This window comes from Manacus candei, unplaced genomic scaffold (assembly GCF_025592945.1).
Source record: "Manacus candei isolate 608988 ecotype Guabito, Panama unplaced genomic scaffold, ASM2559294v1 h1tg000106l, whole genome shotgun sequence".
NCBI classification, from domain to species: Eukaryota; Metazoa; Chordata; class Aves; order Passeriformes; family Pipridae; genus Manacus; species Manacus candei.
In genome coordinates, this window is record NW_026138154.1 from 922,108 (window position 1) to 936,936 (window position 14,829).

At 57.6% G+C, this 14,829-nt stretch overlaps 1 protein-coding gene, 1 long non-coding RNA gene and 1 other non-coding gene across 3 annotated transcripts; all 3 read right to left on the reverse strand.

Moving 5' to 3' along the window:
- Positions 1–812: 812 nt before the first annotated feature.
- On the reverse strand, positions 813–11,242 carry EEF2 (eukaryotic translation elongation factor 2). Its single transcript, XM_051769267.1, has 15 exons — positions 11,114–11,242; positions 9,830–10,044; positions 8,398–8,579; positions 8,091–8,302; positions 7,026–7,204; positions 6,659–6,764; positions 6,274–6,387; positions 5,997–6,135; positions 5,173–5,368; positions 4,720–4,978; positions 3,990–4,097; positions 3,549–3,902; positions 2,464–2,646; positions 2,036–2,168; positions 813–1,251 (listed from the first exon to the last, which is right to left on the reverse strand). The coding sequence occupies exons 1-15, from the start codon at positions 11,114–11,116 to the stop codon at positions 1,058–1,060; spliced, it is 2,577 nt and encodes an 858-aa protein (XP_051625227.1). The 5' UTR covers positions 11,117–11,242; the 3' UTR covers positions 813–1,057.
- LOC127461514 (small nucleolar RNA SNORD37) lies at positions 6,531–6,601 on the reverse strand. The gene has a single exon (XR_007900100.1). It is a non-coding gene; the product is annotated as a small nucleolar RNA SNORD37 (small nucleolar RNA).
- Positions 11,243–12,941: 1,699 nt separating the features above from the next.
- On the reverse strand, positions 12,942–14,550 carry LOC127461466 (uncharacterized). Its single transcript, XR_007900076.1, has 3 exons — positions 14,271–14,550; positions 13,649–13,906; positions 12,942–13,107 (listed from the first exon to the last, which is right to left on the reverse strand). It is a non-coding gene; the product is annotated as an uncharacterized LOC127461466 (long non-coding RNA).
- Between the last annotated feature and the right edge of the window lie 279 nt (positions 14,551–14,829).

Genomic DNA, 14,829 nt, shown 5'->3' on the forward strand with positions numbered 1-14,829 from the left:
TCTCCCTCTGTAAAGAATTTCTTCCTGATGTCCAACCTAAACCTCCCGTGGTGCAGCTTAAGGCTGTGTCCTCTTGTCCTAGTGCTGGTTGCCTGAGAGAAGAGACCGAAACCCACCTACACCCTCCTGTCAGAGAGTTGTAGAGCGATGAGGTCTCCCCTGAGCCTCCTCCTCCTCTCCAGGCTGAGCCCCCCCAGCTCCCTCAGCCTCTCCTCACAGCACTTGTGCTCCGGTCCCTTCCCCAGCATTGCTGCCCTTTAGAGTTTGGCACTCCCTGGTACAGGAACAGCTGGGAAATGATCCCTTTTCCCACCTTGTCCCTCGGGAGTTCCTGCAGCAGAAGGTGGGCTCAGCCTGGGGAAGGACCATGGCTTCGGTGAGCAGTTGTTTCTTCAGTCTTTCAGTGATTTTAACGATATTTAAGCCGTTAACCATCTCAGTCTCTCACAAGATTTTGCTGAGGCACTGCTGTGTTTGTCAGCCCTCCAGCTCCCCCTGTGAAAGCACCCTGAGTGTTCAGGAAGGTGAGCAACACCCCCTCCGCCCCACCAGAGGGCACCACAAACAACCCAAAAACCCCACGATTTTCATCACCATTATCCAATTTTATTAATTCCAGTGGCACTAATACAGGCGGCGATGGGCACGACGGACAGTCAACGCTGCAGGTAAGGCATCCTCACCCCCCCCTCCTTCTTCCCCCCCTCTGTTTTCTCCTCGTTTTCAAGCGGCCGTTCTGCAGCGGTTCAGGTTTTTTTTGTTTCTTTTTTCGAGTCAAATAAATACAGAATTGGGCAAATCTAGTGGAGATGTTTTAGTTACAATGGCAAAGATGAGTCATGTGCAACACAGAAACCTATAAGGCTTTTTTTTTTTCCTCTCTCTCTCTCTCTCTCTCGTTTGTTTTTTACCCTCATTTGAAGTCTCGAATCGCTATTAATTAACAAGATGGTGCTCACGGGCGTCTCTACCCCCCTCGGCAATGGGTGGTAACGCTAATTAATTAATTAATTTTTTCTGCCCCCCCCCCGGTTCTCCCAGAGTTCCATGAGTGTAATTAGAGTTTGTCCAGGAAGTTGTCGAGGGCAGGGATGCCTTCCTTCAGCCCTTTGCGCTTGCGGGTCTCGGCGACCACCTGGCAGGGTCGGCTGGTGCTTTCGAAGGGGTCCCCGGGCAGGATCTGCCAGTGGTCAAACACACACTGGGGGAAGGCCTGGCCCCCTGTGTTGGACCTCAGATCTGCTGTGAAACCTGGGAGGAAGGAGAGGAGACGTGAGGTGGGACAGGTGGGTGGTGGTTTGATGTCACCACCAGTAAAACTCATGCTCCAGGTCACCACAGGAACCCAGAGTAGCTCCTGAAAGCCTCCTGAGATGCCAAATACAGCTGCAACAAGAGGTGAGGATGGAGAGAAGGCTTCAGGGAGACCTAGCACCTTGCAGGGGCTACAAGACACCTGGAGAGGGACTTTGGAAAAGGGATGGAGTGACAGGAAAAGGGGGAATGGCTTCCCACTGCCAGAGGGCAGGGTTAGATGGGATAGTGGGAAGAAATTCTTCCCTCTGTGGGTGATTGATGAGATACTGGCCCAGGATGCCCTGAGAAGCTGTGGCTGCTCCTGGATCCCTGGAAGTGTCCAAGGCCAGGTTGGAGCAACCTGGGCTAGTGGAAATGTCCCTGCCTATGGCAGGGGATGGGATGACCTTGAAAGGTCCCTTCCAACCCAAAATGTTCTGCAACCTTGGTCTTTGCTCCCAGGAACAAGAAGAAACTGCCTGAAGTCGCACCAGGGGAGAGTTAGAGTGGATATTAGCAATAGTTTCTTCTCCAAAAGGGTGGCCAAGCCCCTGCCCAGGGCACAGGTGGAGTCCCCATCCCTGGAGGGATTTTAAAGCTGTGTGGACATGGCACTTTGGGGACATGGGTTAGTGGTGGCCTTGGCAGTGCTGGGGGAACAACTGGACTCAATGATCTCTGATCATTCCCAAGGGTCTCCCTCTCCCTCCCAGGCTGGCTCCAGGACTGGCACACTCACCGAAGGACTCGTTGACAGGCAGGTAGGCCTTGACCACAAACATGGGGGTCCCAGCCACCTGGGTCTCCTCAAACACGTGGCCACGCTTCCTGTTCAACACTCCGTAGATGCCACCAACCACCTGCTCCGGGCACTGCAAGAGAGAAGAGCCAGGACCTCAAACTCCCTCCTCACCTTGTCCTTCCCCTCGACCCTCAGTTCTATTTAACCCAGAAGTTTTCCACACTGGGAGATTTTCCACATGAGCAAGTGGAAATCTGGGAATCCAGGGATGTGTAAAAGGAAGGGGGAGAGGGAAGCTGCTCTGAGGAGACACAACTGTGTCCATCGACTCCGCCGGAGCCCCGACAGCAGCTCCAGGATCTCACAGGAAGCGGGGAGCTCCCTCCCTCCTCTGTGGGGTGTGTGGGGTGATGGAGGCTCCTCACCTGGATCTCCACCAGGTAGATGGGCTCCATGAGGCGGGGCTGGGCGGTGAGCACGCAGGCGTAGAGGCAGCGCCGGGCCGTGGGGATGATCTGGCCACCGCCGCGGTGGATGGCGTCGGCGTGCAGGGTCACGTCGTGCACGTCGAAACGCACCGCCCGCATGTTCTCCTCGCACAGCACCCCCTGGCAAAGCAAAGGGAGGGCTCAACCAACAGCTCAGGGACCCCCAGACAGGAGGTTCCAGTCCTTTGGCTCTGTGGAAGCAGCTCCTAAAACAGGAAGGCCACCAAGGAACCACTTGGCCACTCAACCTCCTTGCCGAGGGATGAACCTTCAAGCCTTCAAAAGGTTGGACTCCTGGATTTTGTTGGCATGCCCCAACCTAAGGATTGTGTGAGGGACCAGCTGATCCCACCACTGTGGCTCCTCAAATGTGCCTGAAGCCACTTTTAGCAGCACCCTCACAGATCAGATCCAAGGTTCAAGCCAGAAGAGCTGACACACATTTATGGTGCTAAAAGCCCCATTCATGGTGCTGAAACTCCAAGTATCTGCCCAAGGAAAACAGGGATTTTTGTCCCAGTAATGTGACAAGAGTTGCTGGCTTGGAATCTTCTTTGGGCTGAAATGAACTTAAAGTACACAGGAAAATTAATCCCTTCTGGGTTTTTTTTTGCTGTTCCCAGTCTACCTGCCAATTTATCTCAGAGTCCTCTCCTGAAAAAATTATTATAGATTATTAATTATGAATTATTTAAAGTTATTATATAGGCCTCAGCAGGGATGTGGCCCTCAGAACACCTTTCCTTTCCTTCTGATGCCAGTTGTGTTATTCACCTGGACAGTTCCTGTCCCAGCTGTTACATTTTGCCGCCTGAAAAGCACGATAACCACTTAAAACATGAACTTTGTGCTGCCACGCTGCATTTCCTCACAGTGGCAGGAGAAAACTTTTGAGGTTCAGCGGGCCTGAACTGCTACACCTTCACTCACCCTAAAAAGACACTAAGCTACAAATTTCTTCCCCCAAAAGTTTCTTTGCACCTGAGGACATGCAGGAGCCCCCGATGCCCCCCAGCCCTCACCTCCTTGGTGGCCCACTGGAAGCCGGCCACCACGCTGTCCTTGATCTCGTTGAGGTACTGCACCCCCTTGGTGATGTCGGTGAGGATGTTGGGGCCGGTGCCGTCGGGCCCAAAGCACCAGATTTTCCTGGCCTCGGTGACGTCCCACTCGTACTTCTCGGCCAGGTACCGCGCCCGCTGCTTCAGCTCCTGCCGGGCCGAGACCTCGCCCTTGTCGATGTCCTCGGCCAGCCCGTCGGGGAAGGGCCGGGCCTTCATGTACAGCCTGTTGTGTTTGTTGGGGGACTTGGAAAGGCACATCACGTTGGACTCCTCGCTCACCGTCTCGCGGTAGGACACGACAGGATCCGATTTCTGAGGCGGCACGGAGCAGAGAGAGGCTGTGAGACACCCGAGGGCAGCTCAGCAACACCCACCCCGAGCTCACTGACCGCTCCCTACCTTAATGGGGATGCAGGCGTGGTCCTCCTCCAGGTCCTTCAGGCAGATCTCCAGGTGCAGCTCGCCGGCGCCAGCGATGATGTGCTCCCCAGACTCCTCAATGATGCACTGGAGAGACCACGAACAGCAGGTGAGGCTTCAAACTGCCCCACAGGCAACGCTCTCACCTCTGCTTTTTGGGTTTGACTCACAGCTACTTTTAGATGCTCCTTCCACTGATCTGGGGGTGACACGGCACCAAGGGGCAAGGCAGCACTTTGGTAGGGCTGGGACCAACACTCAACTCAAGACCTGCCTGCCAGCACTGCCAGTGCACCCAGGACTGGAGATCAGGACCCAAGACAGGAGATTAGGACCCCCAGTGCACCCAGGACTGGAGATCAGGACCCCCAGGGCACCCAGGACTGGAGATCAGGACCCAAGACAGGAGATTAGGACCCCCAGTGCACCCAGGACTGGAGATCAGGACCCCCAGTGCACCCAGGACTGGAGATTAGGACTCCCAGTGCACCCAGGACTGGAGATCAGGACCCAGGACTGGAGATCAGGACTCCCAGTGCACCCAGGACTGGAGATGAGCTCAGCTGATTACAACATGGTGGTAGCAACACCAAGGTTGTGGCTCTGATCCCTGTACAGATCAGCTGGACTCTGATCCTTGTGGATCCCTTCCAACTTGGAACATCCTGTGAAATTCCACTGGAGGCAGCAGGACCTGCTGGACACTCACCTGCACCATGGGGTCAGACTTGGCCAGTCTCTTCAGCCCCTCCACCAGCTTGGGCAGGTCGGCCGGGTTCTTGGCCTCCACGGCCACGCGCACGACGGGGCTGACGCTGAACTTCATGACCCTCATGTTGTGGGCGTGCTCGAAGGTGGTGATGGTTCCAGTCTTCACCAGGAACTGGTCCACACCGACCAGCCCCACGATGTTGCCACAAGGCACGTCCTCGATGGGCTCCACGTAGCGGCCCATCATGAGAATGGTCCTGCCCAGAGGGAGAGGTGGTTTAAGTGAGGTTGGAAAGGGGAGGAGGATCCCACCAGCGGCACCCCAGAGTTCAGCAGACAGTTGGAGGTCCATAACCAAGCACCCTGACAGACCTCAGAGATGAGAAGTGACCCAACACAGCACCAGAACGCCCAACCTGAAGCCCAGAGCACCCTCCAGGCCAGGACCAACCTTTGAATTGGCTTCAGGTACAGATCCTCCTTCTTGCCAGGCGTGTAGTTTGGTCCCATGATTCTGACTTTCAAGCCAGTTGAGACGAGACCAGAGAAGACACGGCCAAAAGCGTAGAAACGTCCTTTGTCAGAGGTTGGCACCATTTTAGAGATGTACATCATCAGGGGGCCTTTGGGGTCACAGTTCTTAATGCCTGGGAAGAAGAGGGGGGAGACCAACTTAGCCCACAGTTACTGATGGAACTGGCATCACACCCTGCGGCCCCACACCCCCAAAGGCCAACAGGAGACCTTCACCCACTGCTGTCCCAGTCTGTGGGGCTCTGTCCAGGGCACTGGCCAAACCAGAAGGGAAGGGGGGAATGGCTTCCCAATGCCAGAGAGCAGGGAATAGGATATTGGGAAAGAATTCTTCCCTGGGAGGGTGCTGAGGCCCTCCCTGGCACAGGTTGGGCAGAGCAGCTGTGGCTGCCCCTGGATCCCTGGAAGTGTCCCAAGGCCAGGCTGGACAGGGCTTGGAACACCAGCAGGTGTCCTTGCCCAGGGCAGGGGGTGGGACTGGATGACCTTCAAGATCTCTTCCAACCCAAACCATTGTAGGATTCCATGAAAGATCACCAAGAGGTTTTCAACAAATCCAGGCTTAGCTGGAGCCTCTGGCTACTCTCCACATCCTCAGCCAGCTCAGTCCTCCAGAGCAGAGCTGCGAGCCACTAAGCCTGCTTGATCCATGCAAGAAAAACCTCCAGCCTCAACAATTCCAGACATGGAGAACAAGCTGGTTCCAGGTGTGTGGGAGCTCTGACCAGCAGCTCGTCCTACCTATGGCAGCCTCATCGTCGGGGGGGCCCTCGTAGAGCAGCTCACAGCGGTACTTCTGGGCTGTCACGGGGGAAGGCAGGTGGATGGTGATCATCTGCAGCAGGGCATCTCCAGCGGGCAGCCACCGCCTCATCACGGCCTGGGCAGGGCACCAAGACCCAGTCAGAGCGTTCACAACCTGCAATCCACCTCCCCCTTGCTCCCCCACCTCCCACCTTCCCACCCAAACAGTTTTAAGTCGACACAACTCATGTCCTCCCCAAGACTCAGGCCTCACCTTCAGCAGGGGTTTGCCCTCCTTGTCCTTGTCTTCGCTGTCCAGCTTGATGTCCAGTTTCTCAATCAGTTTTGCAGCTTCTTCTTTCTTAAAATTCATGATGGCATCGAAAACCTGCAACAAACAGCAGCGCTTGGAGCGTCGCCGTGACCCAGTTTGGAGCAGCAGCACCAACGTCTCTGCAGGGAATTCCCTGGGCTCACACACAACCTCCCTCCAAGGAGACTCAGCCAACCTGCCCCCAGAGCAGCAAGATGTGTCAGACAGTTAAATTTCTTCAATCAAACAGAAGTCAGGTCAAAGTGAAGAAATTTTCCATCATCACGCACGGGGAAAAGCGGGAGAGGGGGAGGCACCGGCCAGGGCGGAACCCTGAGGAGCTCACCTTGAAGATGGGGTCAAGGATGAGCTGGCAGAAGGTCCTGGGCAGTTTCTTTCCATCAGGGCTGGTGGCAGATTTGCTGAATTTGCCAGTAGCAGGATCAAAGTACCTGGAGAGGGAATGAAATCAAACCAACCTCAGTGCTCAGCTCAGCTCCAGATACATGGCTTTGTTCTGCCTGTTCAGGGCACGCTGAGGAAGTGCCACCTTCGTCCCTTCACCCTCATTAAGCTTTTCAGCACTCACCAAAACGGAGTTAACTCCTGTTAAACCAGGCCCAACCACACCCTCCCTCCTCACCCACGTACTGCAGCGTCAGGCTGCAGCCACGTGGAGCTGACCCAGAATTCCAGTCACAGTTCCACCTCACCTGTCTCCCCACAGCTTCTTCATCATGTCTTCTACTTTCTTGGCACGCTCGGAGGGGCTCAGCTGGGCATCTCCCTTGGCAGCAAACTTTGCCACGTACATCTCAGCAAACTGCTTGAGGGTGAAGGCCCAGCCGTGCAGGCCGGAGCCGAAGCCCACGGTCCCCAGCACGGGATCAATCTGAGAGGGAACAGGAGAGCTGGGTTAGAGGAACAGCCCTCAGCCAGCTCCATCCCAAACAACAGTCCAGTACAAAGATGGAGCCTCAGGACACTGGACTGGTTCTGTCACAGGGACAGCTCTGCACCACAGAACTACACTGGTTTTCCTTCGCTACAGCCAGGTGTGTACTCAGCTTAATTCCTGTGCAGGTAAGATTCCCATCCTCCCCAGGGTGGATCAGGAAAGCAGGGATATCTCCTGCATGCAGGAGCAAAGCACGAGCTTCTCCTGAGAACCTGTGGCCAAGAGCCCTGCTCCAGGAACCCAGCGGGAATAAAGCACAAGCTCTTCCTCAGAATCTCCATCCAACAGACCTGCTCCCTTTCCCAGCAACCCAGCAGGAGCTGGGAAACACCTCCTGGCCTTCCATTCCAGGAGCCAGCCAGGGGAGAGGTGCTGTGGAGGATCCTCCATCACCCACCACCTCAGATGTGATGTGGGCAAAACAACATCACTCTTTGTGAGGAGAGGAAATCGTGGAATCACAGGATGGTTTGGGATGGGAGGGACCATAAAGCCCATCCAGTTCCAACCCCCTGCCATGGGCAGGGACACCTTCCACTATTCCAGGTTGCTCCAGGCCCCATCCAACCTGCCCTTCAACACTTCCAGAGACAGAGCAGCCACAACCTCTCTGGGAACAATCCCTTCTTTTATTTAAAGCCTTTATTTGCTCAAGCCTCGAACAGATTTTGGAGGGAAGCCAACAAGAGCCCCAAGCCACCACAAACCCAGGGAGCTGAGGCACCTTTGATATCCCACTCTCACTCCTCCACTCCAGAAACAATTCCTGAGGAGGCAACTGCTCCCTCTCCCCAAGGTGGATCATTCCAAACCCACTCACCATGATGTTTCCCATGGGGCCGCTCTCTCCCTCTCCGTAGGTGGAGATGATGACGTTGACGTTCTCCACGATGCGCTGGAAGGTCTGGTAGAGCTCCTCTGGCTCCAGCTGCAGCTCCAGCAGCGCCCGGTCCATCTTGTTCATCATCAGCACGGGCTTGATCCTCTCGGCGATGGCCTGACGCAGCACGGTCTCTGTCTGCACACACACGCCTGCCAAGCACGGGGAGTGAGTTATCCCTGCCTCCAAACTCTCCCAAAAACTGCAGGGAGAGTCCCAGCTGCACAGGGAGGCGGCAAAACCTTACCAGAGACACAGTCCACCACGACCAGGGCGCCGTCGGTGACGCGCAGAGCCGCGGTGACCTCCGAGGAGAAGTCCACGTGCCCGGGGGAGTCGATCAGGTTGATCAAGAAGCCAGAGCCATCCTTGCTCTGCTTGATGAAGGCCAGGTCGTTCTCAGAGAGCTCATAAAATAGGGAAATAGCTCTGAAAGAAAGGAACAGCTGTTAAAATTCTTATCTGTGTTGGTCTTCGTTAAAATTCTTATCTCTGTGTTGGTCTTCCCTAATCCTGAGAAACATTTTCTCCCACACTGACAGCTGCCATGACTGGACATGGCACTCAGTGCTCTGGTCTAGTTGACAAGGTGGTCAAGGGTTGGAGTGGATGACCTTGGAGGTCTTTTCCAACCTAAATGATTCTGTCTGGGCTTAAGGATTCCCTGAAGTGTGTTCCTGGGAGGTTGGGGTGGGAGAAAACAGGAGCACAGACTAAAAAAATCTGCCTTTCCTAAGTCATAATATTGTCCACAAATCCCAACCTCCTCCATGAATCCCTGCACTTTCAAGCACCTAAAGAGGATTCCATTTCTTTAACCAAGGATTTAGGCTTTTCCTACCAGTCCCAACCACCTTCTCCATCCCTTTGTCACCCTCTGTGGTGACAAAGCCACCAGAAATGCTCCCGAGACTCTCCACTCCACATCCATGGGACACCCAACAATCCTGGGGCTAAAAGGGAAGGTTGAAGCTCCTGCTGCACATTTATCTCCCAGGAACAGTTACAGGATTGACCAGAAGCCAACCAACACTTGTCATGGCGACAAAGCCACCAGAGATGCTCCCAAGACTCTGCACTCCACGTCCACAAGACATCCACCAATCCTGGAGCTAAAATGGGAGGGTGAAGCTCCTCCTTCACGTTATTTCCCAAGAATTGCTCAATGACTGACCATGAGCCAACCAACACTTGTCACCTCACTTTGTCATGGCGACAAAGCCACCAGAGATGCTCCCAAGACTATCCACTCCATATCCACTGGACATCCAACAATCCTGGTGCTAAAATGGAAGGGTGAAGCTCCTGCTGCACATTTATCTCCCAAGGAACTCACTGACTGACCAGGAGCCAACCAACCAACACTTGTCACAGCGACAAAGCCACCAAGTCTCCACTTCACATCCACGGGACATCCAACAATCCTGGGGCTAAAATGGGAGGGTGAAGCTCCCGCTTCACGTGATTTCTCAGGAATTCCTCAACCATTGCCCAGAAGTCAATCAACGTTTGTCATCCCACTGAAGACACTCCTGAGTGTTCACTGAGCTTCTCAACCGGCCCAGAGCAGCCCGACGCCACCTTCTCCCACCTCCACCTTCTCCCACCTCGAGGGCGACTCCAGCGCCGGGGGCCGGGCTCAGGGAGGACCCCGAGGAGGGTGAGGGGAGGGCACTCACGTGGATTTGATGGTGATGCAGCGCTCCTGCTCGTCCTTGCGGGTGTCGGTGAAGCGGGTCTCCCCGGCGCGGGCCGACGCGATGATCCCGGCCTTGCACACCAGGGAGTCCGTCAGCGTGGACTTGCCGTGGTCCACGTGGGCGATCACGGACATGTTCCTGATGTTGGCCTTTTTGTCCATGATGGCCCGTATCTGGTCTACTGTGAAGTTCACCTTGAGAGGGAGGAGAGAGATTTTGGATTTGTTGCAACTCTCCAAAGAATTCGAATCTCCACCCCGTGTGCTCGCGGTGACGCCGGCTCTGCCCGGGTGACAGCGCGACCCACTGCAGTGGGGCTGCAGCACCAACCCCTCTGTGCCTCAGGCCACCAAAACTGAAGCTGGGGGGCAAAACCCCTTCAAAACCCAGCTAAGGGGGGCAAAACCCCTTTAAAACCAAACCCTGGGGGGCCAAAACTCATCCAAGGCAGAGCCCGGGGGGGGGTAAAAGCCCCTCAGAAACAAACACAGGTGGCAACTTGTCACCTGAAGCCTGGAGGTAAAACACCCCTAACACGAAACGCAGGCAGGTAAAACCTCCTCAAAACCGAGCCCAGGAGGGCAAAACCCCTTTAAAACCAACGCCAGGGGGGCAAAACTCACCCAAGACAGAGCCAAGGGGGGGGAAAGCCCCTCAAAAACGAACACAGGTAGCAACTTGTCACCTGAAGTCTGGACGTAAAACAACCCCAACACTGAACCCGGGGGGGTAAAACCCCCTCAAAACCGAACGCGGAGGGCAAAACCCCCTCAAAACCCAACCCATGGGGCAACCTGTCACCCTAAACCGAACGCGAGAGGGGCAACCCCTCATCCCAAAGCGAATCAGGAGGGGCAAAACCCCCTTTTAAACTGACTCCGGGGGACAAAACTCCCGTCAAAGCGAGCGGGGGGGGGTGACGGTGGCGGTGCCAGCCCGGCCCGCAGCGTTACATAAGGCAGTGCCCGCACCGCAGCGCCCCGGCCCCGCGCCGCCACATCAGCGCGGCCGCTCCCGCTCCCCTCAGCCCCGCCGCCACCCCCGCGGAGGGGGTGACACGTCCCCCCCGCGTCCCCATTGCCCCACCACATCCCCCCCCCCCGCCCCGCCCTCCCCGCGCCGCCGCGGCCCAGCCCGGGCAGCACAGGCCGCATCGGGCGGCGCGGGGCCGCGCGGGAGCGGCGGGCGCGCCATCGCCGGCGGTGCGGGCGAAGCGGAGGCCGCCGGTGGCGCCGGTGGCGGCGGCGGGCGGCGGGGGCTCACCATGGTGGCGGATGGCGGCGGATGCTGCGGGGCGGGGGGGGCGCGGCAATGGCGGCGGCTCGGCCCTGTCTCGCTGGCGAGCGCAGAGCGGGCGGAAGAGAGCGCTGACGTCAGCCGGTCCCGTCTTATAGGGCGGGGGGCGGTGCCGGCGAGCGGCGCCTGCGCGCCGGGGCCGCTCTGCCCGCCGGACTCTATGGTTTGGTGGGGTGAGGGAACGGGGAGGGAGGTTTGTGGGGTGAGGGGGGAAGGACGGGAGGGGGCGGTTGATCCGCCGCGCCGGGAACACGCGGGTTGTCACCGGGGCTACACCCGCGTCGCTGTACCGAAAACAGCGAGCGGTAATGACCGCTCTGCCCTGCCGGGCCGCAGCGAGGGGAGAGTCCCGGTGACGCTCTCGGCGCGCGGAGGGCCCCGCCACCGGTTACACCCGAGCGGCGGGCGAGCCCCGGGGGGCTCACAGGAAGAGGCGACAGGGCTGAGCCCCGTGTCAGCCCCGGTACCGGGAACCCGCACCGGGTCCCGCCCTGGCCCCGCAGGGTCCCCGCACTGCGCATGCGCCGCGCGGGACGGGGGTAACGGGGCTTCGGTGCTTTGGCGCCCCCTGCTGGCGGGGAGGACCGGGAGCACCGTGATGGGGGACCCGGGATGGGGGCACCCCGCGGGACCCCCTCGGGCACCGGCCTGACCCCCCCGGGGCAGGAGGGGCGTTGTGGAGCCACAGGGCTCGGGTACCGCGGTGTCCCCGTGTGCCCCCATCGCCCCCCGGGGGTGCAGCACTGGGGAAGGGGGCTCACCCCGCAGCCCCGGGGGCACCGCTCCTGCCCGGCCCCAGGGCTCTGAGGGTCCCACTGGCACCCTGGGGTCCCGCTGGGTGGTGGGTGAGTCCGTCCAGAAGCTGTGGAATGGTTGTGCACCACCTGGGAAGAGCCCATGTGCCGTTCAGGGGAGATTCATCCCATCCCAGCAGAGGATGGAAGGGCCAAACCCCCCGGGATGCTCCCAGTGGGTTGGGATGCTGAGGCTGGACACGACAGAGGAGCCTCAGGGGAGGTGGGGACACCATAACGGGGGGTGACAAACCCCCAGAGGGGCTCCAGAGATGGGGGACACAACTCTCCAGCTCCACACCATAAATATTTTCCTGGTTTTTTCCTTCTCCTTGGCACCACAGGAGGCCAGTGCTCCACCTCTGTGAGATGCAGCGTTAAAGCTCACACAAATCATGGAATCACAGGATGGTTTGGGTTGGAAGGGACATTAAGGATCATTTCATTCCAACCCCCTGCCATGGGCAGGGACACCTTCCACTACCCCAGATTGCTCCAAGCTGGCCTTGGACACTTCCAGGGATGGGGCAGCCACAGCTTCTCTGGGCAACCTGTGCCAGGGCCTCACCACCTTCCCAGGGAAGAATTCCTTCCCAAAATCCCATCTACTCCCCTCTGGCAGTAGAAAGCCACTCACCCTTGTCTTGTCCCTCTATCCCTTGTCCCAAGTCCCTCTCCAACTCTCCCAGATCCCCTTCAGGCCCTGGAAGGGGCTCTGAGACGTCTCCAGAACCTTCTCTTCTCCAGGCTGCACATTCCCAATCTCTCAGTCTTAATCCAAGCCACTGCCCCCCACACCACCTCAGTGGCAGCTCCCAAATTCCCAGCACGTTCCCAGCCTGTCTTTCCCAGGCAGGGATGGGCAGGACAGTGGTGGAGCTGCACCCAGGCTGGATTTGGCCCTGGCTCTGCTGGTGTGACAGGATGAGTTATCAGCCACTGGGGGTTTCCATAGCAATCCCTCGGATTTTTAGCACCAACCCTGGCTTTTGCCAGCCTGGAAGGGAAAACTGGGGAGCCTGATTAACATATTGGTCTGCCTGGGAAACTGTTAATTGCCTTTTTATTTAATTAGTGTGGGGGGTTGAGGAGGAGGAGGAGAAAGTGCTGGAAAACCTCTCCCAGTGTTTCACCCGAAATCCTGGAGTTACACCCCAGTAACTCTACCTGGAGATGGAGAGGGGACAGGTGTGCACCTGCTCCATAGAAACAGAGCAACCACATCCCAGGGGAATTGGGAAAATCCATTGGATTGGGGAAAATCATTTAGATCACAGAACCTCCTGAGCTGAGAGAGACCCCCAAGGATCATCCAGTCCAAGTCCTGGCCCTGCACAGACACCCCAACAATCCCAGCCTGTCCCTCAGAGGATCATCCAAACCCTCCTGGAGCTCTGGCAGCCTTGGGGCCGTGCCCACTGCCCTGGGGAGCCTGGGCAGTGCCCAACCAGCCTCTGGGGGAAGAACCTTTCCCTGAAATCCATCCTAAACCTCCCCTGGCACAGCTCCAGCCATTCCCTGGGTCCTGTCCCGGCTCACAGGGAGCAGAGATCGGAGCTGCCCCTCCTGAGGAAGCTGCAGGCTGCAATATATTATAAATATTACATTATTATATTTTAAATATATATATAATTACTATTAAAAGTTGATTTTTATACATGCTTAATGTTAATAGGTTAATGTTGCTCACAGGGGCACAAACACTGACCAGTGAGGAAGGGCTGGGGGGTCTCTGGGATGTCGTTGCCACGGAGCAGGTTTGGGCCAGGAGATGCCTCATGTTCCCTGTGGGATTGTGTCCCAGTGGAAGGAATGTTGGGAGGCATCAAGGCTGTTCCACAGTGTCCCTCCGGGCTCTGGCAGCTCCAAGGTGTGGGATCCCACGGGAAAATGTGGGATTTGCAAGTTCAGCTTCAAGAAAACGTGGGATGAGGAGGATGAGGAGGGTGGTGTCCTTTAGGTTTCTCTGATGAAGGCACAGATCCAAAACCACAGGATCACGGAGTCATGGAGGTTGGAAAAGACCTCCAGGATCATCCAGTCCAACCTGTGCCCCATCCCCACCTTGTCCCCCAGCCCAGAGCACTCAGTGCCACATCCAGTCCTTCCCTGGACACCTCCAGGGCTGGGGACTCCAAACCTCCCTGGGCAGCCCCTTCCAATGCCTGAGCACCCTTTCCATGGAGAAATTCCTCCTGATGTCCAGCCTGACCCTCCCCTGGCACAGCTTGGGACCGTTCCCTCTCCTCCTGTCCCTTGTTCCCTGGGAGCAGAGCCCGACCCCCCCCGGCTCCCCCCTCCTGTCAGGGAGTTGCAGAGAGCAAACCCACCGTTTCCTTGGATTTTTCTCCAGAGTGATTGATTTTTTTTCTCCCTCCAGAAAAGCCTCCAAGAGCCTCCCGCACTTCAGGAGCGTTTCCCGGTGCCACCACGAGCGAGGGGATCAAGTGATCCCCTATTTGGGGACAAAACTGTCCTGAGGGACCCTGAGCCAAAGGGAGCCCAGACTGAAGTGCCAGGACTGGGGTGCAGAGAGGCCCTTCCCCACACCCCCACCCCGGGAACCAGGACACGGGGGGACCCTTCTCAAGCCCCCCAAAGCACAGGGAGACCCTTCCCCACCCCCCCCGGGGCACAGGGGGTGCCTTCCCCATCCCCATCCCTCCCCTCCCAGGGCCCTCACCCCCCTCCAGGAGCCCCCCCTCGGGCTTCCCTCCTCAGCGGGGACACCCCACAGAGCCCCAGAACGGCGGCCGAACCCCCTGAGCCCCCCGTGCCCACCTCGCGCCCTGCCCTGCCCCGGGGGCATCCACCTGCCGCCATCTTGGGGGCAGCACCCCCCGCCCTTCCACGCGCCCGCTCTCCCTCCCTTGTCACCCGCAAAGCCGC

Excerpts from the sequence above, each read along its gene's own strand:
- EEF2 (XM_051769267.1), bottom strand. Across the intron at positions 4,098-4,719 it reads AGTCTGACCCCATGGTGCAG|TGCATCATTGAGGAGTCTGG; the intron begins GTGAGTGTCCAG and ends TGGTCTCTCCAG. Across the intron at positions 3,903-3,989 it reads ACGCCTGCATCCCCATTAAG|AAATCGGATCCTGTCGTGTC; the intron begins GTAGGGAGCGGT and ends GTGCCGCCTCAG.